This window comes from Strix aluco, chromosome Z, assembly GCF_031877795.1.
Source record: "Strix aluco isolate bStrAlu1 chromosome Z, bStrAlu1.hap1, whole genome shotgun sequence".
NCBI lineage: Eukaryota > Metazoa > Chordata > Aves > Strigiformes > Strigidae > Strix > Strix aluco.
The window spans coordinates 58580297-58607788 of record NC_133971.1 but is presented as its reverse complement, the minus strand read 5'-3'; the positions used below and the strand labels follow the sequence as shown (position 1 = coordinate 58607788).

The 27492-nt window shown below is 43.3% G+C and overlaps 1 protein-coding gene across 3 annotated transcripts in view; it reads right to left on the bottom strand.

The window, feature by feature from the left end:
- RNF38 (ring finger protein 38) overlaps positions 1-22918 on the bottom strand; it is a 128043-nt gene extending 105125 nt beyond the window's left edge. For 2 of the 3 annotated variants that reach the window (XR_012621780.1, XM_074813524.1), the window contains exon 1: positions 22427-22918. Coding sequence is in view for 1 of the 3 variants with exons in the window: in XM_074813524.1 (XP_074669625.1) it covers positions 22427-22595 (169 nt within the window). In the remaining 2 variants the exon portion in view is untranslated. The remainder of the gene's footprint in view (positions 1-22426) is intronic. The other variant, XM_074813536.1, reaches the window with a different exon arrangement.
- Positions 22919-27492: the final 4574 nt, after the last annotated feature.

Below are 27492 nucleotides of genomic sequence, written 5' to 3'. Positions count from 1 at the left end.
TCCAGGAATACTGGAAGTGGTTACAAATTGGTCAGAAAGCAAAGATTTTGCAATGGCGCCAGAGGAAGAGGTAACACGTGCTGAAGATGCCCCACCATATAATAAACTACTGGATAATGAGAAGCGATATGCCCTGTTTACCAACGGGTCCTGTTGCGTTGTGGGGAAACATCAAGGGTGGAAAGCAGCTGTATGGAGCCCCACGTGATGGGTCACTGAAGCTGCTGAAGGACAAGGTGAATCGAGTCATTTCACAGAGGTGAAAGCCGTCCAGCTTGCCTTGGATATCGCTGAGCAGGAAAAGTGTCCAGTGCTCTTCCTCTATACTGACTCATGGATGGTGGCAAATGCACTGTGGGGGTGGTTACAGCAGTGGAAACAGAGCAACTGGCAGTGCAGAGGCAAACCCATCTGGGCTGCTGAATTATGGCAAAGTATTGCTGCTTGGGTAGAGAATCTGGTTGTGAAAGACACCATGTAGATGCTCATGTACCCAAGAGCCAGGCCACTGAAGAACATCAGAACAACCAACAGGCAGATTAAGCTGCTAAGATTAAGTTGTCTCAAGTAGATCTGGACTGGCAACATAAGGGTGAACAATTTATGGCTCGCTGGGCCCATGACTCCTCAGGCCATCAGGGAAGAGATGCAACATATAGTTGGGTTTTGACCAAGGGGCAGACTTAACCATGGATGCTATTACACAGGTAATCCATGAATGTGAGACATGTGCTACGATCAAGCAAGCCAAACAGTTAAAGCCCATTTGGTATGGAGGACGATGGTCAAAATATAAACATGGGGAGGCCTGGCAGATTGATTATATCACGCTCCCACAAACTCGGCATGGCAAACACTATGTGTTTATAATGGTGGAAGCAGCCACTGGTTGGTTGGAAACTTATGCCATGCCCCATGCCACCGCCCGGAACACCAGTTTAGGCCTTGAGGAGAAAGTCTTATGGCGACATGGCATGCCAGAAGGGATTGAGTCAGACAATGGGACACACTTCAGAAACAGCCTCATAGACACTTGGGCCAAAGAACATGGTATTGAGTGGATATATCACATTCCCTACCATGCACCAGCCTCTGGGAAAATTGAGCGATACAATGGATGGCTAAAAACTACACTGAGAGCAATGGGTGGTGGAACTTTCAAACACTGGGACATGCATTTAGCAAAAGCCACCTGGTTAGTCAATACCAGAGGATTTACCAAGCAAGCTGGCCCTGTTCAATCAAACCTCCTGCATACTGTGGATGGAGATAAAGACCCCATAGTGCGCATTAGGAATATGCTGGGGAAGACCATCTGGGTTATTCCTGCACTGGGTAAAGGTAAACCCATGCGTGGAATTGCTTTTGCCCAAGGACCTGGAGGCACTTGGTAGATAATGCAAGACGGAGAGGTCCGATGCATGCCTCAAGGAGATTTGATTTTAGATGAGAACAGGTAATGAACCGAACTGTCAAATAACCCTGTTATCGCAACTGGTGCCCCGCAACATCCTCCTGCCACATCCAAAGCCTCCTGCTCCACCAACTGACCCAACTCCACCTCATTCCTCCAGCCTTAAAGACTGTCATGACAGATGGAACCCAAAGTTATGGACTAAATGAACTCAGCAGACATTTTGGAAGGATGGTCCATAGACTAAGGGAATGTGAGATCCAGGAAAAGGGGTGGTGATTCCTTAGAATGTATTTGGAACCTGAGCATGAGTAAATGGTATGGAATAAGGGGTGGAGATTGTCCTGGTTTCAGCCAGGATAGAGTTAACTTTCCTTGGGCTGAGAGGGAGCACAGCTAGAGGGCCTGTCCCGATCAATCATGGGAGTATTTCATATCATGTGACGTCATGCTCAGTGTATACAGGCAGATGCTTGGGTGCGCCGTGTTCGGTTTTTCCAGGATGGCGTGGCGGGATTTTCTGGTGCAGCTGGATTGCTGCTGTGAGGTGGGGGAGGGGCTGTGTCGCCACACTTGATAAGCCACTGCTGCATTTTACCCGTTTTGGACTCACTATTGTTACTGTTGTTTTCTTGTTACTATTAGTAAACTCTTTTTTTTAATTCAATCTACAAATTTCTTCTTTTTGTCCCTTCCCTATTTCACTGGAGCGGGGCGGGGCGGGGGGCGGCGGGGTGGAAGTTGAACAGCTGGCCATGTGGCAATTGGCTGCCAGCTGAGTTCAAACTACAACATGGCTGCACCTCTGTGATAACAGAGAAACCTGAGAGGAGGAGGAATGGTGAAGGAAATACCTATGCAAACACTGAGGTCAGCTGAAGAAAGGTAGGGAGGTGCACTAGAGGGGAAACTCCCCTGCAGCCTGTGGTGAAAGGGTAGGCTGTCCCCCTGCAATTCATGTAGGAGGTCCATGGTGGAGCAGATGCCCACCTGCAGCCCATGGAGGACCCCACAATGGAGCAGGTGGCTGCACCTGAGGAAGGCCAGGACTCTGAGGGAAGCTTGTGTTGGAGCAGACTGTTGCTGGGAGGACTGCAGCCCATGGAAGGGACTCATGCTGAAGCAGCCCACGAAGAACTGCAGACCGTGGGAAGGACTCATGTCTGAGAAAGTTCATGGAGGACTGTCTCCCATGAGAGGGACCCCACACTGGAGCAGGGAAGAGCATGAGGAGTCCTACTTCTTGAGGAGGAAGGAGCGACAGAGACAACAGGTGATGAACTGACCACAACCCCCATTCCCTGCCTCTCTGCACTGTAGGAGGGGAGGAGGTAGAGAAATCACGACCAAGGCTGAGTCCAGAAAGAAGGGAGGGATGAGGGGAAGGTGTTTTTAAGATGTGGTTATATTTCTCACTGTCCTACTCTGTTTGACTGGAAAATTAAATGGTGGTGGTGGTGATGGTTAAATTATATTGATGTTCTTTTTCTACACCTAAGGAGTCTATCTTTTTCCTGTGACCATAATGGGTGAGTCATTCCTCTCTGTCCTTATCTTGATTCCTGACCCTTTTGTTGTGCATTCTCCTCACCATTGCTGAGGGGGAAGGAGTGAGTGAGTGAGCGGCTGTGTGGTGTTCAGCTGCCCTCTGGGCTTAAATTATGATGATGTCATTTCAAGAGCTACTTTGAGAGAGTAAACCACAATCCAGATCTTGTAACTCAAGTACTATCAGCAGCCTGTTTCAGTAAGCCATTTAATGTTAGTCCTCCTAGAGTCAAATGACTAACCTATGCTCTGGATTTCTAGACACAGATACTCACTTGCCTAACTGCCAATGTCTTCCACACTATTTTCATAACAGAACGCTCATCGTACGATGGGAAACTCCCAGTTTTTATAGGAAACTGTTTCTCTCCAATACTGGCAACCATACTACAAAGCTTATGAGAATGAACTCTTAAGTTCAAAATAACTGTGATGCTAAAATGTTTCTAATGAACAGTTCAGCTGGAAAAGTGTAGTCAGATGTTTTAGTTCTGTATGACAGGGTTAGTACACTTCTGTGAAACGGTAACACACTTTTGGGTGGTAAGGGTGATTCAGGTTTTCCGTTTTTTACTTGTTAAGAAAGAACAGCTATCTAATATTCATCATATGCCTCGAACACAGTTTACATTATATTTGTCAGCGCACATCAAACATGAGGCAAAAAGCACAAAAGTACGCGTGTACTAGTACTGTAAGTACAGGAGGAAAGCACTGGGGCTACATGAGCAAACTGTACAACAGAGCCTGGTAAAAATTACATTCAGCATCTGAGGTTGGCATTCACCAGCCTGCAGGTTTATGCTTTGCAATAGTATTGAGAGTTAGGTGGGAAGGATCACTACCCAAAATGAGTGGCCTCTAGCTTCAGTCTCTTGAATAGTGAGGATTACTCAAAATTGCAGGTACAGAGTGGAAACCAAGCTATTCTTTTTGATTCGTGAACAAACTGAATCACATAAATGAAGGTAAAGTTCAAAGAAATAGCTGCACATCAAGGCCACTGCATCTGTGAAATTTTTCATTCACTTAGCATTACTGTAGATCTGCCCGCAACACAAAATAAAACCTTTTCTTCCTGAAATACAAAGTTATTCTCTTTCTTCCTCTTCCCAAGTTCCCAAGTATATATTCCTTCATCATTGATGCTATCTCTATCATTATCTCCACATGGGGAATTTTTTTAACAGCCAAAAATATAAATAAATCAATGCCATCACTATTTACTTTTACAAAGCATTTGTTTACTGTGTGGGTCTGCCCAAAATTTAATCTGTATGTCCTAACAGGCCCCTAAAGACTATCAAAATAAATTACTAGTTACAGCAAATAATCTTTCAGATTATTGAAAAAATAAAAAGATCTCTACATTCAACATTGTAGTAACTAGCAGCCCTCCCTGTTACTCAGTGCTCCTAGCAATCTACCAAACAGGTACAATGGATGAAGAGAGGGTGAAACAAACATCACCTAGAAGTTACTCTGCATATTGAAAAGAAATGGTTGCAACCTCTTTGCTTTCATTTCTTGATCCCATTAGTACAGCACTGTCACTGAGGGAAACACTTCCAGCTCCCACATACTCTAGGTATGTATCTGTAAAAACACACAGTGAACCTGGACAAGGGATTTACCTCAGTTAACACCTAATGCTAGTGTTAAATTGCAGCAGTTCATTTATACAACTTAGGAGAAAGGTGGTCAGAAGCCAGGTGATAATAGGCAGCTTTTTCTGCTACTCTAGCTGCAGTTTAAGCATGCATGAAGTTATGACCTTAGAAATAAAGTTAGTGTTTAGGACATTCTTTATACTGTTTCTAGATAGATAATAAAGCTATCAAATGGATGTCCGATTCAGAGCTTCATGACATGAACTAGAGAAAACACAGACACACACACAAACCAAATGCTTTATGAACTCTGAAAAGACCAAAGTTGTCCTTATCTGCCTTTATGCAACCAATGCCAAACACTCAAAAAAACCCCCCACAAACCAAATCAGCTCTTGCAGCATGTCCTAATTTCACCTTCCTCCCCTGTTTTGCCACAAAGGTCCCACAGCCTCACACTCAATACACAGAAAGAGACTGCCCAATATTGAAACATTCCTAGCAGTGGATGCAGATGGTGTTCTTTACACTGAAAAGACTGTGTGTCATCATGGTAATAGCTTCCTGGAGGGACCACCTACCTAAGAGTTCAAGAAAAGGTCACACAAGCACTCATTCCAGTGAAAAATTGATCCCTTCAGACATATGTTGTAAAATTTTCTTCAAACAATACTGATGCCTTGGATAAGTCACAGCACTTTGAAAAGGCTTAAAATGGGCCAATTTTCACCATAGTACAAAATACAAAATGGGTCACCTAGAGCAACACCAACTGATCCATACAAATACAAGGGTGCCTAATCATTTCTTCTTCATATGCAAACCAAATCTACTCAGAAAGGAGCACTTCCTTATAAGTCCTTATAAGACAGAAGCCATTTCCCTTTCCTCCTTACTCATAAACCCCATGCATTCTTCCAGAGACATGGTTTCACTGATGAGAACTCAAGTTTATTACTCTTTATTTCTGCCAACAACCTTGCTGACCTCTGTCCTTATATGAAAATACATAACAAAGCTTCCTCTGTCCTTGTGATGGATGTGACTGCTTTCTGAAGTTTACTCTGAACATCGCTGCCATTGACCACAAGATAGGTATTAGGCAGATGTAATCCATTTAAAAGATTCTTGCAAAAATACACACAAAAATGTAGGTACTGCATTTACAAAAAAACAAAGTACAGCAATTTTATCAAATGACAGAGCAACAAGTCACTCATAAGTAATTTTACTGCAAATCACAGATCAGTCTGAACACTACTGTTTACATTCCATTTATATAGCTGGATTATTTCTGCATCATTGTTAGTCTTGCAGTTGCTTTCTCTCTGCTGTGTGGAAAAAAAAAAAAAAATTAAAAAAAGCAACACCAGCACAAAAACACCACAACTTTCTGGAAGCCTTCTGGCTAAAGTTAAAAATCTGAAATCCCCCAAAAGCCAAGCAAAAGACACAATATACCAATCTCTCTCCACATCAAAAGGTTTAGCATTTCATTTTGACTTTGGTAATTTTATTTTCTTTACAATTCCAGACTTTCCCCCATTCTAAGAGTTCTGACCAGCGAGTAATCTAGAGAACATCAGTAGGATTTATCTAGCCTTTATCTAGATCCTTCTGTATATACACATTTCTTTATTCAAAATAATGGCTGCTGTGCATCTTGTTTTCAATTTTAGATGCAAGCCATAGATGAGGAAACCAGAAAAACCTGTCTTTGGGGTCAACTACATTACCCTTTTCAGCTGTAGAACTTTTCTAGGCAGCAAACTGCTTAAGCCACAAGTAATCACACACAAAATAACAAAAGGTGCTGAATTGACTGTACTCTCCTACATTGGCTTTTTCACCTGGCTCTTCATACACCTCATCTTGCCACAGGACACCCTATGGAAAGTAGTTATGTCTCCTTCTTCAAGCACCTGTCTTGCAGTTGTCACAAAATTACAAGCTCAAATTCCTTGTGTAGTCAAAGGAGAGATAAGCACATACAGATAGGCAACATTTGTCTGAACTGGTTATCTATGCAAATAATTCCAGATCTCTTTGCTCCACACCATCCTGTACTGGGTTTACATGGCAAAGTTTTTGAAGCTGGGGGCTTCTGTGAGAAGACACAAGCCTACCCTATGCCCAACAGAGCCAGTGCCAGCTGGCTCCAAGACAGACCTGCTGCTGGTCAAAGCTAAGTCCATCAGTGACGGTGGTAGTGCCACTGTGATAACATATTTAAGAAGGGAGGAAAAACTGTTGCACAACAGCAGCCAAGAGAGAAAAGTGAGAGAAGCAACTCTGCAGACACCAAGGTCAGTGAAGAAGGAGGGGGAGGAGGTGGTCCAGGCATCAGAGCAGAGCTGTAGACCACAGTGAAGATCATGATGAAGCAGGTTGTCCCCCTGCAGCCCATGGAGGTCCACGGTGGAGCAAATATCTACCCTGCAGCCTGTGGAGGACCCCATGCCACAGCAGGTAGATGGGAGGAGGCTGTCACTCCATGGAGTGCCTGTGCTGGAGCAGGTTCCTGGCAGGGCCTGTGGCCCCATGGAGAGGAGCCCACACTGCTGCAGGTCTTCTGGCAGGACCTGTGGCCTCACAGGGGATCCACACTGTAGCAGTCCATTCCTGAAGGACTGTACACTGTGGAAAAGTCCCATGGAGCAGTTTGTGAAGAACTCCAGCCCATGGGAAGGACTCAAGTTGGAGAAGTTCATGGAGGACTGTCTCCCATGGGAGGAACCCCATGCTGAAGCAGGGGAAGAGCGTGAGGAGGAAGGAGCGGCAGAGACAACATGTAAAGAATCGACCACATCCCCTGTTCCCCATCCCCCTGCACCATTTGGGAGGAGGAAATAGAGAAGTCTGTAGTGAAGTTAAGCCTGAGAAAAAGGATGACAGGAAGGTGTTTTAAGATTTGTTTGTATTTCTCACTATTCTACTCTTTCGATTGGCAATGAATTAAATTAATTTCCCCAAGCTGAGTCTGTTTTTCTTGTGACCGTACACACCGAGTGATGTGCCTGTTCTTAACTTGACCATCAAGTTTTTTGTCGTATTTTCTCTCTCCTGTCCATTTGAGGAAGGAGAGTGATAGAACAGCTTGGTGGGCACCTAGAGTCCAGCCAAAGTTATTTCACCACAACATGATAACCTTCTTTCTCCACAAGATGTCATTTTAGTTTCCACTGTTTCTAATTTTATATGTTCTGCACAAACTGCACTCTGGAATTTTCTTCATGTCTAATTCAGTAACAGGATACAGAAGTAATCAGCTCACTTTTCTTTCTAATGGATTTCCTAGTGTTTCCTTCTCTGTAGTTGCCAATTCTCAACTTCCAATATTCTTTTCTTTGAACTTTGTAAGGTATCTTATTTCCTGGTGGTCTTTCCTGGCTAGTTATCACCCACTTTCACTCTGTTCCATCAGGAGTTCTCACAATCCCATCACACTCTTACCTTTCTCAAGTAAACAAGACCCAGCTCTCCCAAACATTCCTATTACCATAGCTCCTTGTGCTCCAACTGATACTCATGGTAACATCTGAAAGCAAAAGCAGCAACACAGATGCACGTCAGCCAGTACCTGTGACATATTCACCTAGCTCAGCAGTTTCCAGTTGTTCATCTAACAACTTAACAGCAAAAATGCCCATTTGAGTTCAAATTCTATTAGATACATGACAACTTTGATGAAGAGGACAACTTACTGCAATTATACCCAGCCTATACAGTCATTTTAAGTGACCAACTCCTTCTGATGGGGACTGCTATTACCAGTATCTTTATACAACTGAATGTGTTAGCTTTTGCTTTTAATGAAGGCATACCTCTATCCAGTCCAGAACAGAGGGCTCTCAGATTTACACACAGTGTATATATACAGGTTGAAAAACATATGTATAGTTTAGTTTACTTTTAGGCATATTTCAGTTGAAGATCTCATGAAGCAGCGTGTAGACCTGGAAGAGAAGTATCTAAGTAGCCAGGTCAGCCAGCCCCAATAGCAAGTCATTAGCTAGTAGAGTTATATATTGTAGACAAGTTTCACAGAAGAACCCCATAAAGTTTACAATGCATTCAACACATAAATCTAGGATGCTGGGGAGCCAGTTTCCTCCTCAGCAGTACCACTTTTTATACCTTAAATAATACACAGAGGCGATCAGAAGTCAAGGAATGTGACCGCTATTAAACTGTAGATCTTTTTAAGAGACACAGAGGTACCTGTTTCAGATATTGAGGTATGTAAGTTCAGGAGACTGCCTGTGACCATTTCCACATGCATGGGGTCTCTAGCAGCAAATGAACAACTGAGAATATGCAAGGCAAAAAAGAGTTAGAACCCAAGACACTGGATTTATCACCAGTTGTGCATGTTTTGAACTCCCAACTCTTCTTTAAGAGCATCAGTATGCTAATAACAGTAATAACAGCAAGTGGGAAAATAGAGAATATTCAACACAAATGTAAATTAAAGGAGACCTTTAATGAACAACAACCTTGTGACTTTTAAGGTATCCATCTTTGTTTCAGCAAACCACCCTTTTCTCAGGGCTGCTCCTACTTCAACAGCCTCTGGGTCGTCCCCAAAGGTGAAATGAAGCCTTCTAGTAGCCTCTCTATAGTAATGGAAGCCAACAGAAATAATGTCTCTTGCCTACCCCTTTCCAAATACAGACCTCACAGTACAAGAGCACATATGCCTCCTTTAATATAGGCATAAACAGTGAAATCAACAAACACAGACCAATAGATTACAGATCAATTCTGTTTTCATGATACTTGATTTGCAAAGTTGAAGCATGAGTATTAGTGGTTGATGATGAGAATTATGCCTACAGTTCTGGAAACAGTAGACCAAATCTGCTCCTGAAAACCTGCTTGCATCTGCTCTGTTTCACAGTGTTTTCTGGAAAGTAACAGCTGCATTGCCTGGGTAAGTAAACTTAGAATTTAAGCTCTCACTACCCAAGTTTTTGCAACACAAAATATGCCATATCCAGAGCAAAACTCCAGGAGTTCAGACATAACCAGAGATCAGACTGCCACATTTCTTTTTTATATATAGACCAATCAAGATCCACTTCCCCTTCTTGAGAGTCATAAATTCTTAACAATAGCAGTTTGCTTCACATGCAAAAGTTTCCTTGTTAACACCACAAAAAAAAGTTCTAAGCCCAGTTTTGTCAGTGTTCATACAAATTCCTCAGAGGAAATCCAGGCAGTTGGAACAACATAGTGTTTTGTTTACCAGAGCTCAGAATCACTTTCACATCCCAGAAATGCGTCTCCCAGAAGTGTTTCTTCAACCTCACTGAAATGAAGATGGGTATCTGACAAGCCACAACCTCGATTTTTCATCAAGACCTCTGGACAGCCCTGGAGAACAGATACCTACAGGTCCTGGTTTCCCCTCTCCTAAGGCTACCTGATAGCTCACCCATTTTGATGCCACTGCTTCTGTGATAACATAAACAGTTCCAGTGGCCAAAAGAATGATGAACATAATCTGCAAGACACTCAGCCCACCAAAGTATTTTTATTACACTTTGAAATTTCTTCCTTCAACAACAACCAAGCTTAATTGGGTTGAGAGGTAGCAAAAGCAAGGAAAAAGCCTGGAAAGCCATGAGGTCAATCTAAGCAGCTCCAGCATGACTTGTCAAATGAGCTGAGAGATGGCACAATTTTAAACACAAGGAACAACAAAATCAAAACAGCAAAAGTTAGAAGAAGCAAGATAAAGGCATAAAACACAGATGTTTTGTAGGAAATCATGTCAACTTTATCAAATGGACAGCCAGGACAAGGAGGCTGAAGCACTCCAAAACAGCACCACATGAGCCCCCAACATGACTGGAAATTTTTTTTCAGTAACAACATAACTGTTAGAAACTTTGAATTTCAAGCATTTGTGAGCTGGTGGTCTACCTAAGAGAACAGGCGAGTGTATTGGTAAGCAGCGATTCTCCAGATGCACTGTGTTTATAACCTAAGAACAATAGGTTATCAGACCAAAATGCTCTTATTGATGACTTACCCTTGTTTCTCAGAACAACAAAAATTCTCCCAGAATGAGGAATTCAAAGTCACTAGACCATCTTTGCCACTTTAGCTGATTAAGTTAGCACAGCATAACTTTCTAGCACAGACAAATCCTAACCAGTAAGTCCAAAGATGCTAGATAATAAATACCAAAGCATGTCAGTACACATTCAACAACAGTCATCCCAACTGTCCTAAGCAGTATTTAAGTGTTTTCACCTCTTGCTGTCTACAGTGGTTATTCTAGGCCCACCCTCTACAGAGATGCAATAAACCATAGCCAGCATTTCTTCTCCAAACTGTATAAATTCAAGATCTTTAGAAGATCAAAATTAAAAATAGTCCATAGGCAATCATTTTGGTATCTCTTTGCTGGACAACCTGCCTTAATCTGAAAATCCCTAGACACTTAAAAGACCTCCAAAACTAGACATGGTTCCTTGAAAACAAAGCTCTCCTATGGCCTTGTAAAATGATAGAATGATTTCCTATGTTTTCCCTTCTGATGCAGACTATTAAGACTTCTCTGCCACTTCTCTTTTTCTCACTATTAAACTTGAGGAAAAAAACCAAAAGGGTAAAGTGGCAAAAAAGGGAGGAACACAAAGGTAAGGGAAAACTAAGCTACTATTTGTCTCTCTGGGACATCAGTCCCAAACAGAAAATGCAGCATCCAAAAAATGATAGGAAACAAACACTTGACCTAACACAGAAACATAATGTTAAAGAATAATAAATGAAATAAATGGCACAAGTCTTTACTATAAAATGCTTTAAGGCCACTTTTGCCACAACTTAACTGGCGACTCAGGAACTCCAGAAAATTCTGGTATCCTCTTTTGGCCTCACTACCTGCCTTGCCACACAGCTTCTGTGTAGCTGGTTACCAAGAGATAGAGATGATACTTTGGTTAATTCACCTTAAACAAGTCCATAACAATTTGGAAACTTGTTTACTTAGCATATTCTCTTTTATGATATAGATGTTTTAAGAGTGATCCTCAAAAGATATCAGTAGTTACATGAGTAGCAGAATTAATGAAAACTGGTTTTCATGGATTTTTGTTCTGCATTTTTATGTTCCTTCCCTGCAATACCCCAGTTCCCCTCCAAATCCTTACAATTCGCATTCCCTGCAACTCCTTTGGCTTCTCTAGTCCTTGACGCCCTCCATTCTTTCTTGTGTCCCTGTAAGAGAGACCATACACTGCATCTGTTTGGAAGCAAATCACTGCTTAAGGGCCCAGCAACTACCTAACTCCATGGGTCAATAAGCCAAACAGAACAGCATCAGCTCCCTTCATAGTGTTTTCTTCAGAGGGCAGACTGATTTACCTGCTGCTTAACCACTGATTTCTTACAATTATTTTTAAGAAATGAAAAAGCCTCCCTCAACTCAGAAGCTATTTACACAGAAACAGGACTAAAAGAACAAGCATGACAGCTTTACATAGAACGCCAACTTCACATTTACACAGGTAGGCAATCTGAGGAGGTCATATACCACAGTTTTTCTCTCTTTGCCTACTTTCTGCTATACCTGTATTTTATGTTATAGACTGAATTCTTGTTTCTACCCTTTTTCCTTAAAAATACTGTAGAAGATTTATGCTCTAGTAGATATGCTCACATCATAAATATTGGTTAGGTAAAGACTAACAGAAAAAGACAAAAATACAGCAGTGAATATCTTTTATATTTTTTGTCTCTTTGTACATATTTTACTCACATACCCTACAAGCTTGGAAAAAACTCTCCCGTTACTGGACAACACATCTCTCAATTTATTTATCTGGCACCTTCTGTGAAAGTGTACCAAGTATGACAGCAAAGACAAGACTCAACATCTCCCACACCTCTTAAGACTGAAAAAGAAAAAAAAATTTTACGTGCACTCTTTTGTCTTCCAGAAGAAAACAGACTGCTTGTATATAAACCAGCAAGTAAGTTAGGAGGAAGGACTGAGAGGCAGAAACGTAGTTCTGCTTTCAGCATCCCTTTAAATACAAACAGCTATTGATGTTTTATCCAAAAGCATTTATACACAAAATATCCATCGCAAAAGGTAGTTTGGAGGAAGCATGTTAAGGTTATCATGGTGAAAATATCAAAGTTGAGGGAAAAAAAAAATCTCACAAGACAGGTGACACTCGTATGCCTAAGCAAATTGAGTTTTCACCATCACTTCTGACCATCTGCCAACTTTACACTCCCAAATTACTGTTACTTCTCTATTTACAGTGACTGAAGCAGGCATCCCCGAGACACAGGTAACATGCCCACTACAGCATCACACAGTTATTCAGGTTGAGAGAGACTGCTGGAGGTCACTTAATCCAATCCCCCTGCTCAGACCAGGCCAATTAGAGCAGGCTATCCAGTGCCTTGTCTGGCTAAGTTTTTAATATCTCCAAAGTTGTAAATTCCATAATGTCTCCAGTTCTCTGCTCCAGTACTTGACCACCTCCAGGACGAAAAAAATTCTTCCTAATATCTGAACAGAAATTCATGTGTTCCAGCCTGAGACCTATTCCCAGCCTCTTGCCCTACCAGTATACAAGAGTTTGGCTCTATTTTTCCTGCCTCCTCCCATGAGAGAAGGGTAGAGGGCACTGACATCTCCCCTGAGACATCTCTTCACCAGGCTGTGCCCTCCACCTCTCCTCATAGGTCACATGCTCCAGCCTCTACAGCACCCTGGTATCCTCAAGAGAGCTCACTCCACTAAGTCAGTATCTGCCTTTTCAGCAAAGCTGCTACCCACCCATTCAGCCCCCAGCCTGACTATTTGCACACAGTTATTCTGCCTCAGGGCAAGACTCTGCATTTGCCTTTGCTGAATGCTATGAGGTCCCCAGTTCTCCAAGCTGTCAAAGTTCCTCTGAATAGCACACCTGCCCTCCAGCACACTGGCTAGTCCCCACAGTACGGCATAATCTGTGAAATAGCTGGAGGACCACTATTCCACTAGAGATATGTTGTTCAGTAATAGTATGTTTTTTTTCAAGTTTGTAAGGTGACACCATCATAGCATTTTTACCATATTGACCACTTTCATAGTTCTTCCCTAATTTCCCATGTTCACTATCCCCTTTTTAAAAAAGCAGCCAAAATGCAACAAATCCTTTATTTTTCCTCAATGTTCAAATTCTTCATTATTGGTATTTTTTGTACCTCACTGCATAAAAGCAGGATCAGTAAGATTTAAGACCCACTCCCTCCTCCCCTTCCCCTACCCCACCCCCCCCCCACCCCACCCCAAAAAAAAAGAAAAGAGAAAATACCTATTTTTCCAGACTAGAAGCTAACCAGCATATTATGAATTTACAGACTGGCTAAACATTTTCTCCTGAGAACTCCAGTGCAGGTTTCAGAATGCAACTGACCCAACCACCAAACTCAGGGTCATTCAGGATGAACAAATTTTCCCACCCTTAGACCAATTTAAAATTAGGAAGAGAAAAATAAATCCATTTAACACTTCATTAATCCAAAACTGCTGCAGATTACTGGTTTAAACCGGGATTAATATACACACTTCTGTGGTTTAGCATCAGGGATGACGAATCAATATATTACAGAGTCAGCAAGTGGAAGATCCTACGGGCACAAGAGACTACTACACGAAATTAAGTTTTAATGAAGAAAGGAATATTTTTTGGGTGTGTCTCCCTCACTTTTTCAGTCCAACTCAACAACTTATGAAGAATCTTGACTTCCCACTTCCTTGGAATATGCCACTGAAGCATGTACCACAGTTCACCGCTTTACTTCTTTACAAGCACAGTCACAGACTTCTTAATTTTGAACACCTTTCTCACATCAGCGGCTAAAAGCCTTCACTCCCAAGCTGACAAAAATCATAAAGGAATTTCTGAAACTGCTCTAAATTCCAACCTGTATCCAACCTCCAAAATCACCTGCAAAAGCAATTTTCAAATCAAATTATAAACACTTTATGTAATCTTGCTTAAAAACACACACAAACCACAAGGATCACAGACTCCCTGGGGTTTCTCGGCCAAAAGGCTCAATAACCTACCACTAAATCTGCACAAAAATTATTTCCAAAAGCTACTGCTTACTCCTCCTTGGCTTGCTGCCATATCAACTTACAAACAGGAAAAATGTGATGCCTTGCAGAAGATCTATACAGAAAGCCAGCACACACTAAAAACAGGCAAATAAAGATGTTTTTAAGGGGAATAAAAAAATAAAATGTCAACTGTACCTGAGGAAAAAAAAAAAACATCATAATTCAGATCCTGCAAACTTTTGCCCATGCTCTTAATGAAAGCAGAAGTATCCATGGGCCTAAAACAACAAATCTTTGCAGAGCAAGAATCCAAGCAGAGAATAAATGTAAATCGCTAATGCTTTCACTCTGGAACCTGAATGTATGCCAGGTGCAAAGCAGCAAAAGATAAAGAGAGTACAACTTTCAGCTGGGCTGAAAAAACATGCAGCAAATGTTTTCAAACTGTATGTTGCAGTTCCTTGGTGCAGGTTCAGTCATACAGCACTGGTGCTGTTCATGTATTCTTCAACAGACCCAAATGTTCTGTATCACAGTTAACGTAACTGGCCATACTCTGTGGTTTAATAGCCACTCCTCAGGCTCTCATACAAACAGAAGTCATGCAAACAAATACTGCATATGGCTTTTCGCAATTAAGGGGAGTCCTCCTAACAGGCCATTTTCCAGGTATGCAGATTATGAAGTATTTTGAAAAGATTCACAAAATTCCTACTTTACTCCTCAATATACAGGCTGGCAGAAAATGACATAAATAACAACCTTTCTCCTGTCCTCCTTCCAAAAAAAGTGTGCCCTGGAGCACAAATCAGTAGTATTACAGGAAAAAGTACAATTCCCTTATTCATAAGGGATATCGAAAACAATCATAAACACCCTTTAACAGTGTAATATTCTTTATGATACTGGCTGCATACCCTTGTGCAACACAGTTGTGTACATTACACAAAAGAACCAAAATTCAATAAAAGTCTTAAGTAAGCTTCTCTGATTTTTTTTTAATTGAAGTGATAGAGTATGTCTTCTTCAAGATTATTGTTTCCCATTTGGGATTGTTCCAGAAGCTGTTGACCAAATGCTTAGAATTGTAAGCTCTGAAATTCTACAGTGTTTTACTGAAAGCTGGTTATTATGACAGCCCATGTCCAAGGAAACCACAACAGCTTCTGGACAATGCAGCAAGCAACACAGATAATGTGTGCAGATGAAGAACCCCAGTCAATACAAAGGAAATCAGATAAACATCTTGACACTTTACCACCAAGAGACTGATCACAGACGTTACTTTTTCATACATCATAGCTGCAAAGGACTTGCATGAGAAGGAGGATGCAGAGGTTCAACCTAAGCATGATGCCAGTGATAATGGCAACAGCAACCCAGGAGCTTAGAGCTGGGATGACAGGCTCTGACCAGAGCAAGATCTAGGGAAGACTGTTTTTAAGAATGAACATTTGGAGCACGCGTGTGCATTTGAGAAGCTCAGAAGACAAAAACGCTATACAATGTGTATTCTGAAAATACCTATAGCTTACCATTTCAAAAAGCACTTCCTGCATCTTTCCCTAAATAAAGCGAGGTATGCATTCTTTGCTCTACATTACACATCAAGTAATGTCCAGAAGGAAACTATTTCAAGTCACTGACAGAGTGCAAGAACAACAGTATTTTTCCCCTCAAGAATGGAGATTCTCTTCCTCATTCAGGGAATTCTAACAAACAAGCGTTTACTATACTTCACATACAGAAAGAAGAAACAAATAGTTCAGAACAAGCATAGAAGAATGCAACCAGAAGGTGTTAAAAAAAAAAAAAAAGCACCAAAAAACCCCACACAAACCAAACAAAACACAGAAAAACAAGGTGGGAGAAAGCGGCACTATCACATTAGAATATTCTTGCAAAGGGAGCTCCCACTGCAATCTTCCTAAGATGATCTCTGACATTTTGGTACTCTACCTTCTTGTTATTCCACCCACATCTTGCATCACATTAACACTGACAACTCTTATGTTTAGATGACTCATATCCATCTGAACTTCTGATATGAAGCAGATACCATATGACAGACCAGTTAAAAAACCTCAGGTCCAAGATCCAAGAAAAAAGCTGCAATGCTATTGGTCGAAAAAGAATTAAAGCCTATTTTTTTCAGGAAAAAAACCACAGGTCAAAAAGATTCTGTGCATGTGTGGATTTCATTTTGCCAAGATAAATTGTGGGTGAAAAAAAAGCAGCAAAAGGAAATATAAAAAGTCAAGGAAAAAACCCCACTTTATTTTTCAATTGAGCACAGCTTTTCCAAGATTTTACAATGTTCACAATCATGTTTATTAATATTATTTAACGCAATTTCTCATTTTAACCTTTTTGTGATAAGGCAAACAAACTTCTCAAACTATGTTGAGAAGAGCGTCGACTTTTCAGTCTTTACTTCCATCTGAAAGAACAGGTGAAGCTGTGAAAGTATGAAGCAGTGAGAGCACAAAATCTGCTCTGCTGCCTAACATTTTTTCTGTAGAAATTTCATCTTGGGAAGAAATAGCTCAAGGCTCAAATAGCACATGTAACTATTAGGACATGAACAAAGCTAATACACACACACACATATATATATGTATACCTGTAATTTTTTGTGACATTTTTTTTCTTTGAGACTGTACTGCACACTGCATCATCAATTATCTCTTATTAGTTACTTTAACTGAGATGAGACCATCAGTTTCAAAACCAGACAAACTCTAACGAAAAACTGTGCAAGATGTCAGACATAAATTGCTTTTCAGCTGAAAATCTATGCCATCTTCACTAATGCCTGTGGAGTGACACCAGTAGAAAAATCAACACATCTAACACTTTCTCTCTTAATGAAAATTAATCTTTCCCCCATTTTCCAGGCAGTTAAGAACTTTTACCCAAGGCTACAAGTTTTGTAGCTAACAAAAGACCAGTGAGTTTACAGACCAAATCAGTTGCCAGCTACATTGCAGCTCTGTATGATGTCTTTCTGTGTAGCAGCCCAAAGTCACAGTCCTTCTAACTGCTGAAGCATCAGTTCCAGTAGATCATCCAGTTTGAACCAACTGAGATTGACAACAATCAGTAAGTACCTTGATGGATTAGACCAAAAGGATAATTCAGATTATTTCATAAGCAGATGTTGCAAAGCAGAGTGTGCATTTCAAAATTAAATGCTTAGCTCTGGTCTTTTTGTTATTATTAAACTGAAATTAGCAGAGACAATTTGGAATTTTTCATTTTTCAAATGTGCTCCTGCATATTTTACATTTGAAACATGCAAGTATGAAGATGTTCATACTACAAGAACTACAATTAAAAGATCTGCATATTTGCTTTATTTTATTAATTTTCCTTAAAATACATTTACCTCAGTCTTGCACCGTCTTTAAATACTTACATCGGGGGGAAAATATCAATATTTGCTAGCATTCACTTGAGCTGGTTGGTGCTGTCACCTAAAAAGCATACCTCCAAAATAACTTCAAACAGTTATGGCATAGAACAATTTCAGGCCATTATAATTTCCAGTTCATGTAAGCACTACATATTAATTTAGCAAAGAAAGTCAAAGTGAAATAAAAAGTAAAGTGATAGTCACAGAGAATGACTTAAAACAAATGTACAGTATCTGAAGACAATTGTTAAGTACATTTGCATTTATTTCCCAAATTAATCCCATAATTATGCAACTCATTTCTGTTATAACTAACTTCTTGAAATAAATTTATTCAATGTATGTCTGCTAACATTCATTCCATGATTACTAGAATCTTTTCAGAGCACAACTACTTAGGTAAAAAGGCCTTGTATCTTCCTTTATAATTCAAAACTACCAAAACCAATACACCAACACTATAATAAATAATTCTATAATACTAAAAGTAATTACAATCTAGTGTCCAAGACAGATTAGCTCTACCCAGCAAACATGCACAGTAACAGGTTTACAATATTGTGGTAATTCTAACCAAGTACCACCACCAAGCCACTTCTTTACTTACGAACATCACACTTCAACCAAATTCAAATAAAGGTGTGGCAATACTAGTTTGCAGTTTTTTTGTTTCTTTTTAATCTATCAATATCAATCACAACTCTTGAAAATCATCTACATACTGAATGTGCTTCACTTGTTCTTACTAAGTTATCTATCTTGCTTTATTTTACATATAAAACTGTGAAGGCATCACAGTGACATAAATCAGAAAATTCACATCTATCTCCAGGCATGCCAGAATTAAGTATGACACTCACTGTAAAGCCACAGTAACTGCTTTCCAGTTTAACAAAACCACACATAGATGGCTTAACTATGCACAACTGCTAACGGCACAAAAAATTACATGTGTCTATATGAACATAACAAGGAGTTTTAGTACTTTTATTACAATTGCTTAGCATATATAGCATTAGGCAGAATCACTATAAATTCAGTTTTCTACTGCACTTAATCAACACATTAGTACTGTCTTTACAAGCAAGTCCATCCTCTCCACACTGCAGTTATGCATGTTTGAAAACTGGCACTGATGCTCTCAGCAGCAGTTTCAGCTTCTCCAAACTGAAAGACTTAGCAGGTGCCTAGTTATCTGCCTAAATAAGCACCTCCCATTACTCCTCTTAACAGTATTTTCTGATAGGACTTAGCCTCATGTGCATCTTAATAATTTTAGTTTTAAAGTTATTCTAACTGAAGACTTTGCAACATAAGGAGAACAAGCAATATTAATTAAATTTAGCAAAGTTTACCAGGCAACATACAAAAAGCTGATATGCATAACAAAGATGTTCAAGAGAAAAGCTGCTATTGACATCACAGCAGTATCTTAAGTACACTGCAACTTTCAAAACCATCTTTCCAAGTGCTGCAAAACCTGAGAATGTTAATATAGACCTTACAAAAAAAGTGAAGCTGAAAAGGTCTAAGAATTTCCACTACGGACACACTTTTCTTTTCCTAGCTGATAACTTTGCCTCTAGGTGGGTTTCTCTTTTTCACTGAGGAGTGGCACGTACACCAGCGGCAGCAAAGCTGTATGGAAGGTGAAATGCCTCTTAAGATCAGGACCAATTTCCTGAATGAATCAAAGAATCAGCTCTTCAGTGCAGTATTTTCTAGGCCAATATTCTTTCACTAATCTGACAGCCATGAAAGGAGACTTTCCCTTCTGTTGACACATGCTGTTTGGGAGAAGAATACAGAAGAAACAACAACAACAAAAAGAAGCAGCAGCCTTCACTAAATGTTTTTCTACTGGGGGAAATAGTAAACATTCTCTCAACTCTGCTTGTAAACTACAGGAATTTCACTAACCCCTAATGTTTGAAGACCAAATCATGGTAGAGTTTTTTATCAAAAGTTAATGTATTAGGACCACCAGGAGAAGACCCTTTCAAGAGCATGACCAAGAGGATGCTCAGCAAAATAATCCAAGTTGAGCCCTGATGCCAGTTTGATGCATAATTTTTTCCTCTGGTGGCAAATATTTGAATGAAACTGGTAGACTTAGATAAAGTCAGAAGAGCCTTTCCCTTTGGAGAAAAAAAAAAACAAATTCTCATCCCCAATCCAGAAATATCCTGGATTTGTCTGTAAATTATGACACGTTATCTCAAAATTAGAAGATGAATCAGAGATCATACAACATGAAAACATTTTATGTATTTTTGAGATCACGACTAACAACAAACATTCACTTGATACCGTGACTTAAGTATATTGTAAAACTTAATCATTTAACTTGGAAATCTGCAAGAGCTCTTTTGAACAAGCTGGTTCTGACTATTTCAGCACAGGACTTCTAGGCACAGGATCTGTGCTAGTGAATATCAAAACTTCAGGACAAACCAAAAAAGCCCTGTCCCTTTTCAGAGAAAAAAAAGCTCAGCATCCAACAGTAAGGTCTTTGTACACTAGGCCTGTGATGAATTCATTATACGATAAGGGTTTAAGTTCTTTTCTCCACCAAGATTTTCCAAATTAAGGGTTCATCTCCCAATAGCAGCATACTAAGTCAATTCATCTATCAGATTATTAAGACCATAGGAAGGTTAGGAGAGGTTTTGAGATCAGGCTTTAAGATAACCTTATCATCTACACCAAGAATGTCCAAGCAATTTTAAAACAAAAAGTTGAAATACAGTTTCATCAGGTGAAACGTCCATGTCCAGATCACCTATATTGGAAGAATATTTTTCTCCTATGTATTTTATTTGGAAGGCCCAAATAGCTAGACAGGAGTGACTGATCTTCCCCATGTGCTTTGTGGCCTCAGCACAAAGGAAAATCTATTCGGTATTATAATGTATATATTAAAATGTATTATAATGTAATAGAATTCAAAGGTAAAAATTCAAGTTCTTCCTCAACTTTCCACATGGGAATCCTTTAATATGCTGTCAACCACAAATTTCAAGAGGAACTTGTCTATAAAACCTACTTCATTTCAGAGCAAGATTTCTGTCAGCGTAAAACACCCATACTGAATACACTTGTAAATCACCCAAGTCCTGGAGATAGGAGCACCTCTAAAAATACATTCTAGGAAAAGACTAATTAGATACCTCATTTCTTCACCTTCCAGACCCAAAGAATGATGTCCGGTTTTCTGTCATTCTCCCACACCACTTTCTAATTACTAACTTCATATATACATAAACAGTTCCATTCTTGCTGCCGTTCACAAACAACAGCTTAGGAAAACATCTAAGGTCCCAGTGCTGAAACCACATAGACATTCGTTTAAATTTAACCATATGGGAAACTCCAGTGTAGTCTTGGAAGCAGCTCTGGCGTTTGACGATAAGCACATCGACCCAGATGTTGGGACCTCAGTCCTGAAAACACCATAGCTCCAGGTTGAGTGAACCACATGCCCAAAACCAGCTCCTCAGAGAGACCCTGCTGTTGGATGTTTCTAACAGAAAACTGAAGGAGAACATGTTTAAGGAGCAGCTGTTGAGGGCCCCAGAGGCACTCAGCCGGGGATCCCACAGAGGCAGTCTGACTTTCAAAGCATTTTGGAACTACACGCAGGAACGTAAGATAACCTGCCACTGTAAACCGTGGATTCCCACAGATAGCGGCAGCCCGCTGCGAGGGGTAGCTCCTGATTCGGACACGGGCGCGCACACGGACACACAGCCCCCAAACCTTTCAGGAGAGCGGCACAGCGGGCGCCCCTGCAGCCCCGGCGGCCGCTGCAGGGAGAAGGGAGGGCGGGCTGGGCCGGCCAGGCCCCGGCGCTGCCGAGGGCACCTCGCATAACACACGGCCACCACCGCCGCGAGGGTGAGCAAGCACCAACGCCCAGCGCAACGCAACCCCTCCGACTGCACCGGCGGCCGACAGACGGGGGTGCAGGGCAGGGAAGCGCTAGCAGCGGTAGGACCGCCAGTGCCAGTACCGCGGGCCGCCTGCGCTTCACAACACCGCATCCCAACCGGTGAGGAAAAAGCCATCGCCGAGCCCGTCACCGATGGGCAGGGGGCCCCAAGCACCCCGTGGCTGGCCGGGGACACATGGCCTGTCAGCAGCCGCCGCGACTTGCCTCACACTGTGCTGTGACCGGCGGGAGTTTCTTCTCTGTCTCATCCCGCTGCCCGCCACCCACCTGGGGACGAGCCCCCCGGGACGGCCGCCACTCCGGGCGTTGCGGAGGACAACTTCGCGGCCCTCCGGTCCGGCTGCGTTGCCGAGCGGGAGTGGGACGCCCGGAACTACTCCCCCTCCCCCGGGGCCCCTTTCCCGCTCACCTGGTGGCGGGCCTCTGGCGCCCAGGACGGCGCGGGGTGCGCCGTGACCGGCAGGGCTAGCCCGGCCCTGGCTTCGCACTGCCGACTCCGGCAGGCTCGGCCCGTGGAGGGGTGGTGGCAGCGGGCAGAGGGTGGGGGGCGGCGGTAAGCGAGCGGCACCGCCGCTCATGGCGAGTCCGGGGAAGCCGGAGCGAGAGCGAGCGCGGGTCCTTGGGGGTGCCGGGAGGAGGCAGGCAGCCGAAGGGGAGGTGGAGGCGGCGGCTGCGGCCTCAGCAGCGGGGGAGGAGGCAGCAGAGGAGGCGGGGGGCGGCGGAGGGGAGGAGGAGAGGGAAGGCAGGAAGGGGGCGGCGGAAGAAGCCACCCATCTGCCGGGCCGGACCGCCTCGCTGGCCTGGCGGAGGAGCTGTGGTCGCTCGCCGCCGCTCTCCTCGCCGCACCGAGCGGCGCCGCGGTCCCGCCGGCGGGTGGGGCCGAGGAAGCAGGTGTCGGACTGCGCCCCGCGGGGCGCTGAGCGAGCGGCGACCGGCATCGCTCCGCGCCCCGGCCAATCAGCGGCGCCCGCCTTCGCGAGAGCAGCCCCGCTACGGGGACGGAGGAGCGGTCAGGACCGCCAATGGGGGCACGCAGACGGCATGGGCGACGTGGGGAGCCTCCAGCTGGGGCGCAGCCCTTAACCGGGCAGCGGAGGCCGATGTCGAGCCGTGTCGGCTGCTCCCGGGGAGAAGCTACCGCCGCAGCCGCCCGGCTGCCGAGGAGGAGGAAGTCTCCCCGCCTGCTTCCTCCCTCCGTCCGCCCTGTGCCAGCCCGGCGGGCGGGAGCGTTCAGCGCGCCGCCGGCGGTCCGGCGCCTCCCCGAGGTCGATCGCAACAGCGCTGCCGCAAGATGCGACGACCCGCGGAGAGCACACAGGCGCGGCAGCCTGCCGCCCTTTTATTGTGGTGATGTCCCCGCCGTCCCTTCGGCCGGGCGGGGGAGGGGGAATGGGGCCCGCGCCGCGATCGCCGGGGCCCAGCGAGCCTCAGCCCGCCCCGAGTAGACCCTGCGCGCAGAGCCTGGAATCATCCTCGCCCTGTGTCGTGTTCCGTCTCTGCGGGCCTCTGGGCACGGGCGCCGCCGCGGGCCCTTCCCCTTTCTGGTCTTCAGGAACCTCGTCACTCCCGCGGCGGGCGAGACGCCCGCCCTCTGCTTCGCGTCCCCCTCCCCATGCCCAGCGAAGCGGCACGGTACTCCGGTGGCGGCGACCGCACGGTGGGGGCGGGGGGGGAAAGGCTGCGATCGATTGGCCGGCCGGGCGATTGCAGGGGCTGCGCTCGGCACCGGTGGCGCGTGCACGCTGCGCAGCGGCGGCCCAGGAGAGGACTGCTTCGGGCGGGGCGGGACTGCTACTCGCACAGAGAGAAGCTCTCTGCGCTGATGCCGGGCGATGAGGGGTGCCCAGGCGGAGCCGTCCCGTACAGGCACGTGTGGGGATCAGCGACTGCCTCACGCTGCCGTCAGCTTGGAAGGCGTCAGCGGGGCGCGGTTGATACAGGCCGCTCACGGTGCAGGGGCAAACTGCCGGTTTATGCAAAAAACCCAGAGATGTCAGTAAGCTTAATTTGTCACAGGAATAACAGTTTATTGCTTTGTTGTCAGATAAGCATTATTCAGTTTGCATGATTTAATCCCTTTGTGTGAGAAGATACCAGGAATGCAACTAAGGGTTTCTCTTAAAGTGATGAATGTGTCTCTGTGCACGTGTGCATGCACCTCTGGGTTGAAGTAAACAGCTGTGTTTGCTGAGCCAATCCAGCTGGGTTTGGTTTTCAGACAGAGTAAAGTAATGGGAAAATTGATACATACATAACCAATGAAAAATCACTACTTAGCGAAATTTACATCTTCTCCTGTGCAGTGCTGTGAGTGGGAAAGGTTTCCGCAAATCATGCCTTTGCCAGCATTACTCCACTGTGCCACTCTTTTCCCTCACTCCTTCATGTCATGTGATTGAGATTTTCACCTAGTGTGGGAAAATGTGACCATGACTCCCCAGAAAGCTAGAACCTCTGGGAGATGTAGCCTACTGCTGCCATGATCCATGTGTCCCAGCTGTTACATAAGGCCATTCAAAGCCTTTCTTGATTTGTTTGCTTAAACTTCACAGAGCTGACCCCTGATGTCTCCATCCCCGAATCAGGAAACAACTTCACCAGCTCCTATCTTGTGATCCTGTGGAGCACAAGGGTCTGAAGTACTTTCTCATCACGTGTTCTGCTTTGCCTTTCCAAGGTGTCTACACTTCTTTCAGATTGCTGCTGTAGGACAAGCACATGCAGACTGCATGAAGCTCCAGGCAATACGCAGATAGCAGAAAAAGATGAACAGAGCCACTATTGCTTTATGATGATTCATTTTTCACTCACTTCCTGTGGGGAAGTTGCTTTAAAACTACTCCCATACTGAAGATATTGCATAAGACTGCATTGTGGCACAGTCTTCCTTTTTTGTGAACCCTCCAAAACTGCAGATCTGAATACTGAAGGATTTTATACTACAGGGAAAGGTGTGAAAATAGCATCAGTCCTTCAACTAAGACAATCTTTCTAACTTTTTTGCACCTAGATTGCCTTCCAGAAATAAGCAAACAAAAGATATTTTTGGAGTATGAAGCTACTTCATCTATTCATCTAGCGTGCACTGCAGACTACAGTCTATCTGGAAGTTCAGGAAGGCTTTTTCTGTGCAATATGGGTCAGCAGTCTTAAAGACACATAACAGTGTCCAGTCCATTGAACTGACAGTTCCAGTGCATTGTACTTCATTTACTTCTGGAGCTGAGGAGTTCCATTTTCCTGTTGGTTCTAAATTTAAATCAAGCCCTTCCAAAATAATATCATTACAAGAGATAGATACAGATATATTGTTTCATTAAAAAAATGAACAAGTTAAACCTCCCCTGTGCCCAAGGCATCTCTTAAAAGCTGGTAACATTTGAAGTGGTGTTTAAGGCTTTGTGTAAACCAGACTCTGCAATCAGATGATTTTTACCCTGAATCTTTCATTATCTCTGTTTTGCCCCACTCAGTGCTGCTGAAATGCCTGATTATAAGAGGGACACACAGAAAAAATCTACTGCAAGTAAGATTGACAAGATGGTAGTGAGTTGAAAGAACTAATTCAGCAGGGAGTTGTGTCAGATTTTTTAAAAGGATACCTTTCTCAACAAAAAGCTGATATGCATATTTTAAAAATGTTTTCTTTACTCCACAGGCAAATAAACATGTTCACCTGCAGATTTCTTGTGGAGAAAATGCATATCCAGCTTCCTCCAGACATTAATTTGTCTTTTAAGTAGTTGAGAAAGACATGAAATCAACAGGACTTAAAACTCTCATTGTTGAGTGCAACAGTACAGGTGGTGTACAAGATATTTCCACTGACACCAACTTCATGACTGCTGCATTTTCCACATCTGCAACTGCCTGCTGCCTACTGCAGGGGTAGCCTAAATTGCCATTTTTAAGTTGGAGGCCAGTCCTGCCAGATGCTATGTTTGTCCTGTAGGAGTCACTGGACACAGGACTCCTCCAGGAATCACTGGTTTAGCGTCTGGCTAAGTACTGGATCTACAGGGACTAGAGCAAGTCTGTTGAAGCCACTACTGGGACATTGCGGACCTCACTGAAGAATGGGAAATGCAAAAGGCAGAAGGTAAGACACATCTCTCAGGAAACAAACATTAGCATTTGTAATGCGTTGTGGTGGTTTAGCCCCTGCCGGGGTCTGAGACCACGCGGCCGCTGCCCCTCCCCCACAAGGGGGTGAAATACAAAGCCCCAAGACTGAAATAAGGAAAGGTTTAATACAACAATGCAATAGCAACACAACCAACAACAACAATAACAATAACAGTAATAGTGATAGCAATGAACAGAGCAAAATAGCTACCAAATACAGCAGTGAGAGGAGCAGATGTACAAAACCACGTGTGCACCGCGCTCCCCCGCCAGGAGATGTGACATCAGCATGGTATCTCAATAACCTGGCTAGAGCTCCCTCCCCCACTGCTGGGGAAACTTAAGCCTATCCTGGTTAAACCAGGACATGCATGAAAATATATTCAGGTCCTCTATTCCTGCAATAAAATAACATTTTCCTCAGACTGCACACAGAAATCTTGGAGCTTTAAGAAGGGTCTTCTGATTTCCTTCTTCATACTCCATCCCAGCATTTACTTACTTCGAAGTTGCACTGTTGGTGGGCTCCCAGTTCTCAAGTAGTCATTGCTATACTCTGCTGTAGCTTCCATTTGAGTTGCAAATACCTCACCCTAGGCAAAGCTCAGTGAGCAGAGAAGAAAAATCATGAAGCTAAGCACACATCATAGCTGAAGAACATGCACAATTGCTTATTTGTACATCAACAGGCACAAGGAATGTATGTGAAATGAGAAGGGCTTTGTGCATGCCAAGAACTGGCTGTATTGTTGACAGTTCTTGCATGACATACTTGTTACCTTCTGTCTTATCACTACCAGTGTGTCACCCTTCATGAACTTTACCAATAACTGAACACAGAGAGAGCAGAAACACTTTAGCATTCAGAGTGACTTTGATGGTGCAAATGAAATGGTGCAATAGGGAAATACCCTAAATGGTAGACCTCAGAGATAAAGGTATGTCAGATGCTCTGGGTTCTCTTCCTTTGCATTTGCAGTGTGACAGCCTAAAGAAAATTCAGTCGACTGCAAGACCCCATTATGTTAGGTGCTGTACAAACATGTCCATATCCCTGAAAATCTTGCAGTCTAAATATGCAGAAGAAAGAGGAAGAAGGGAAGCAAAGGCATGGAAAAGTGCAATGATTTGCCCTTAGAGACATGGCATCTTGGTGGCGGACCTCATATCCCATGTCTCAAGTTTGATGCTGCCTGAATACACATCATCTCCCTCTGGTTAAACTTCACCTCAGGATGGAGAATGACCTTGGAACACTGCCCTCCCTGACAGTGCCTGGGAACATCAGAAGTGCTGAACTAATGACTGTTCACCAATAACCATGAAGTGATAAAGCAGATCACCACTCAT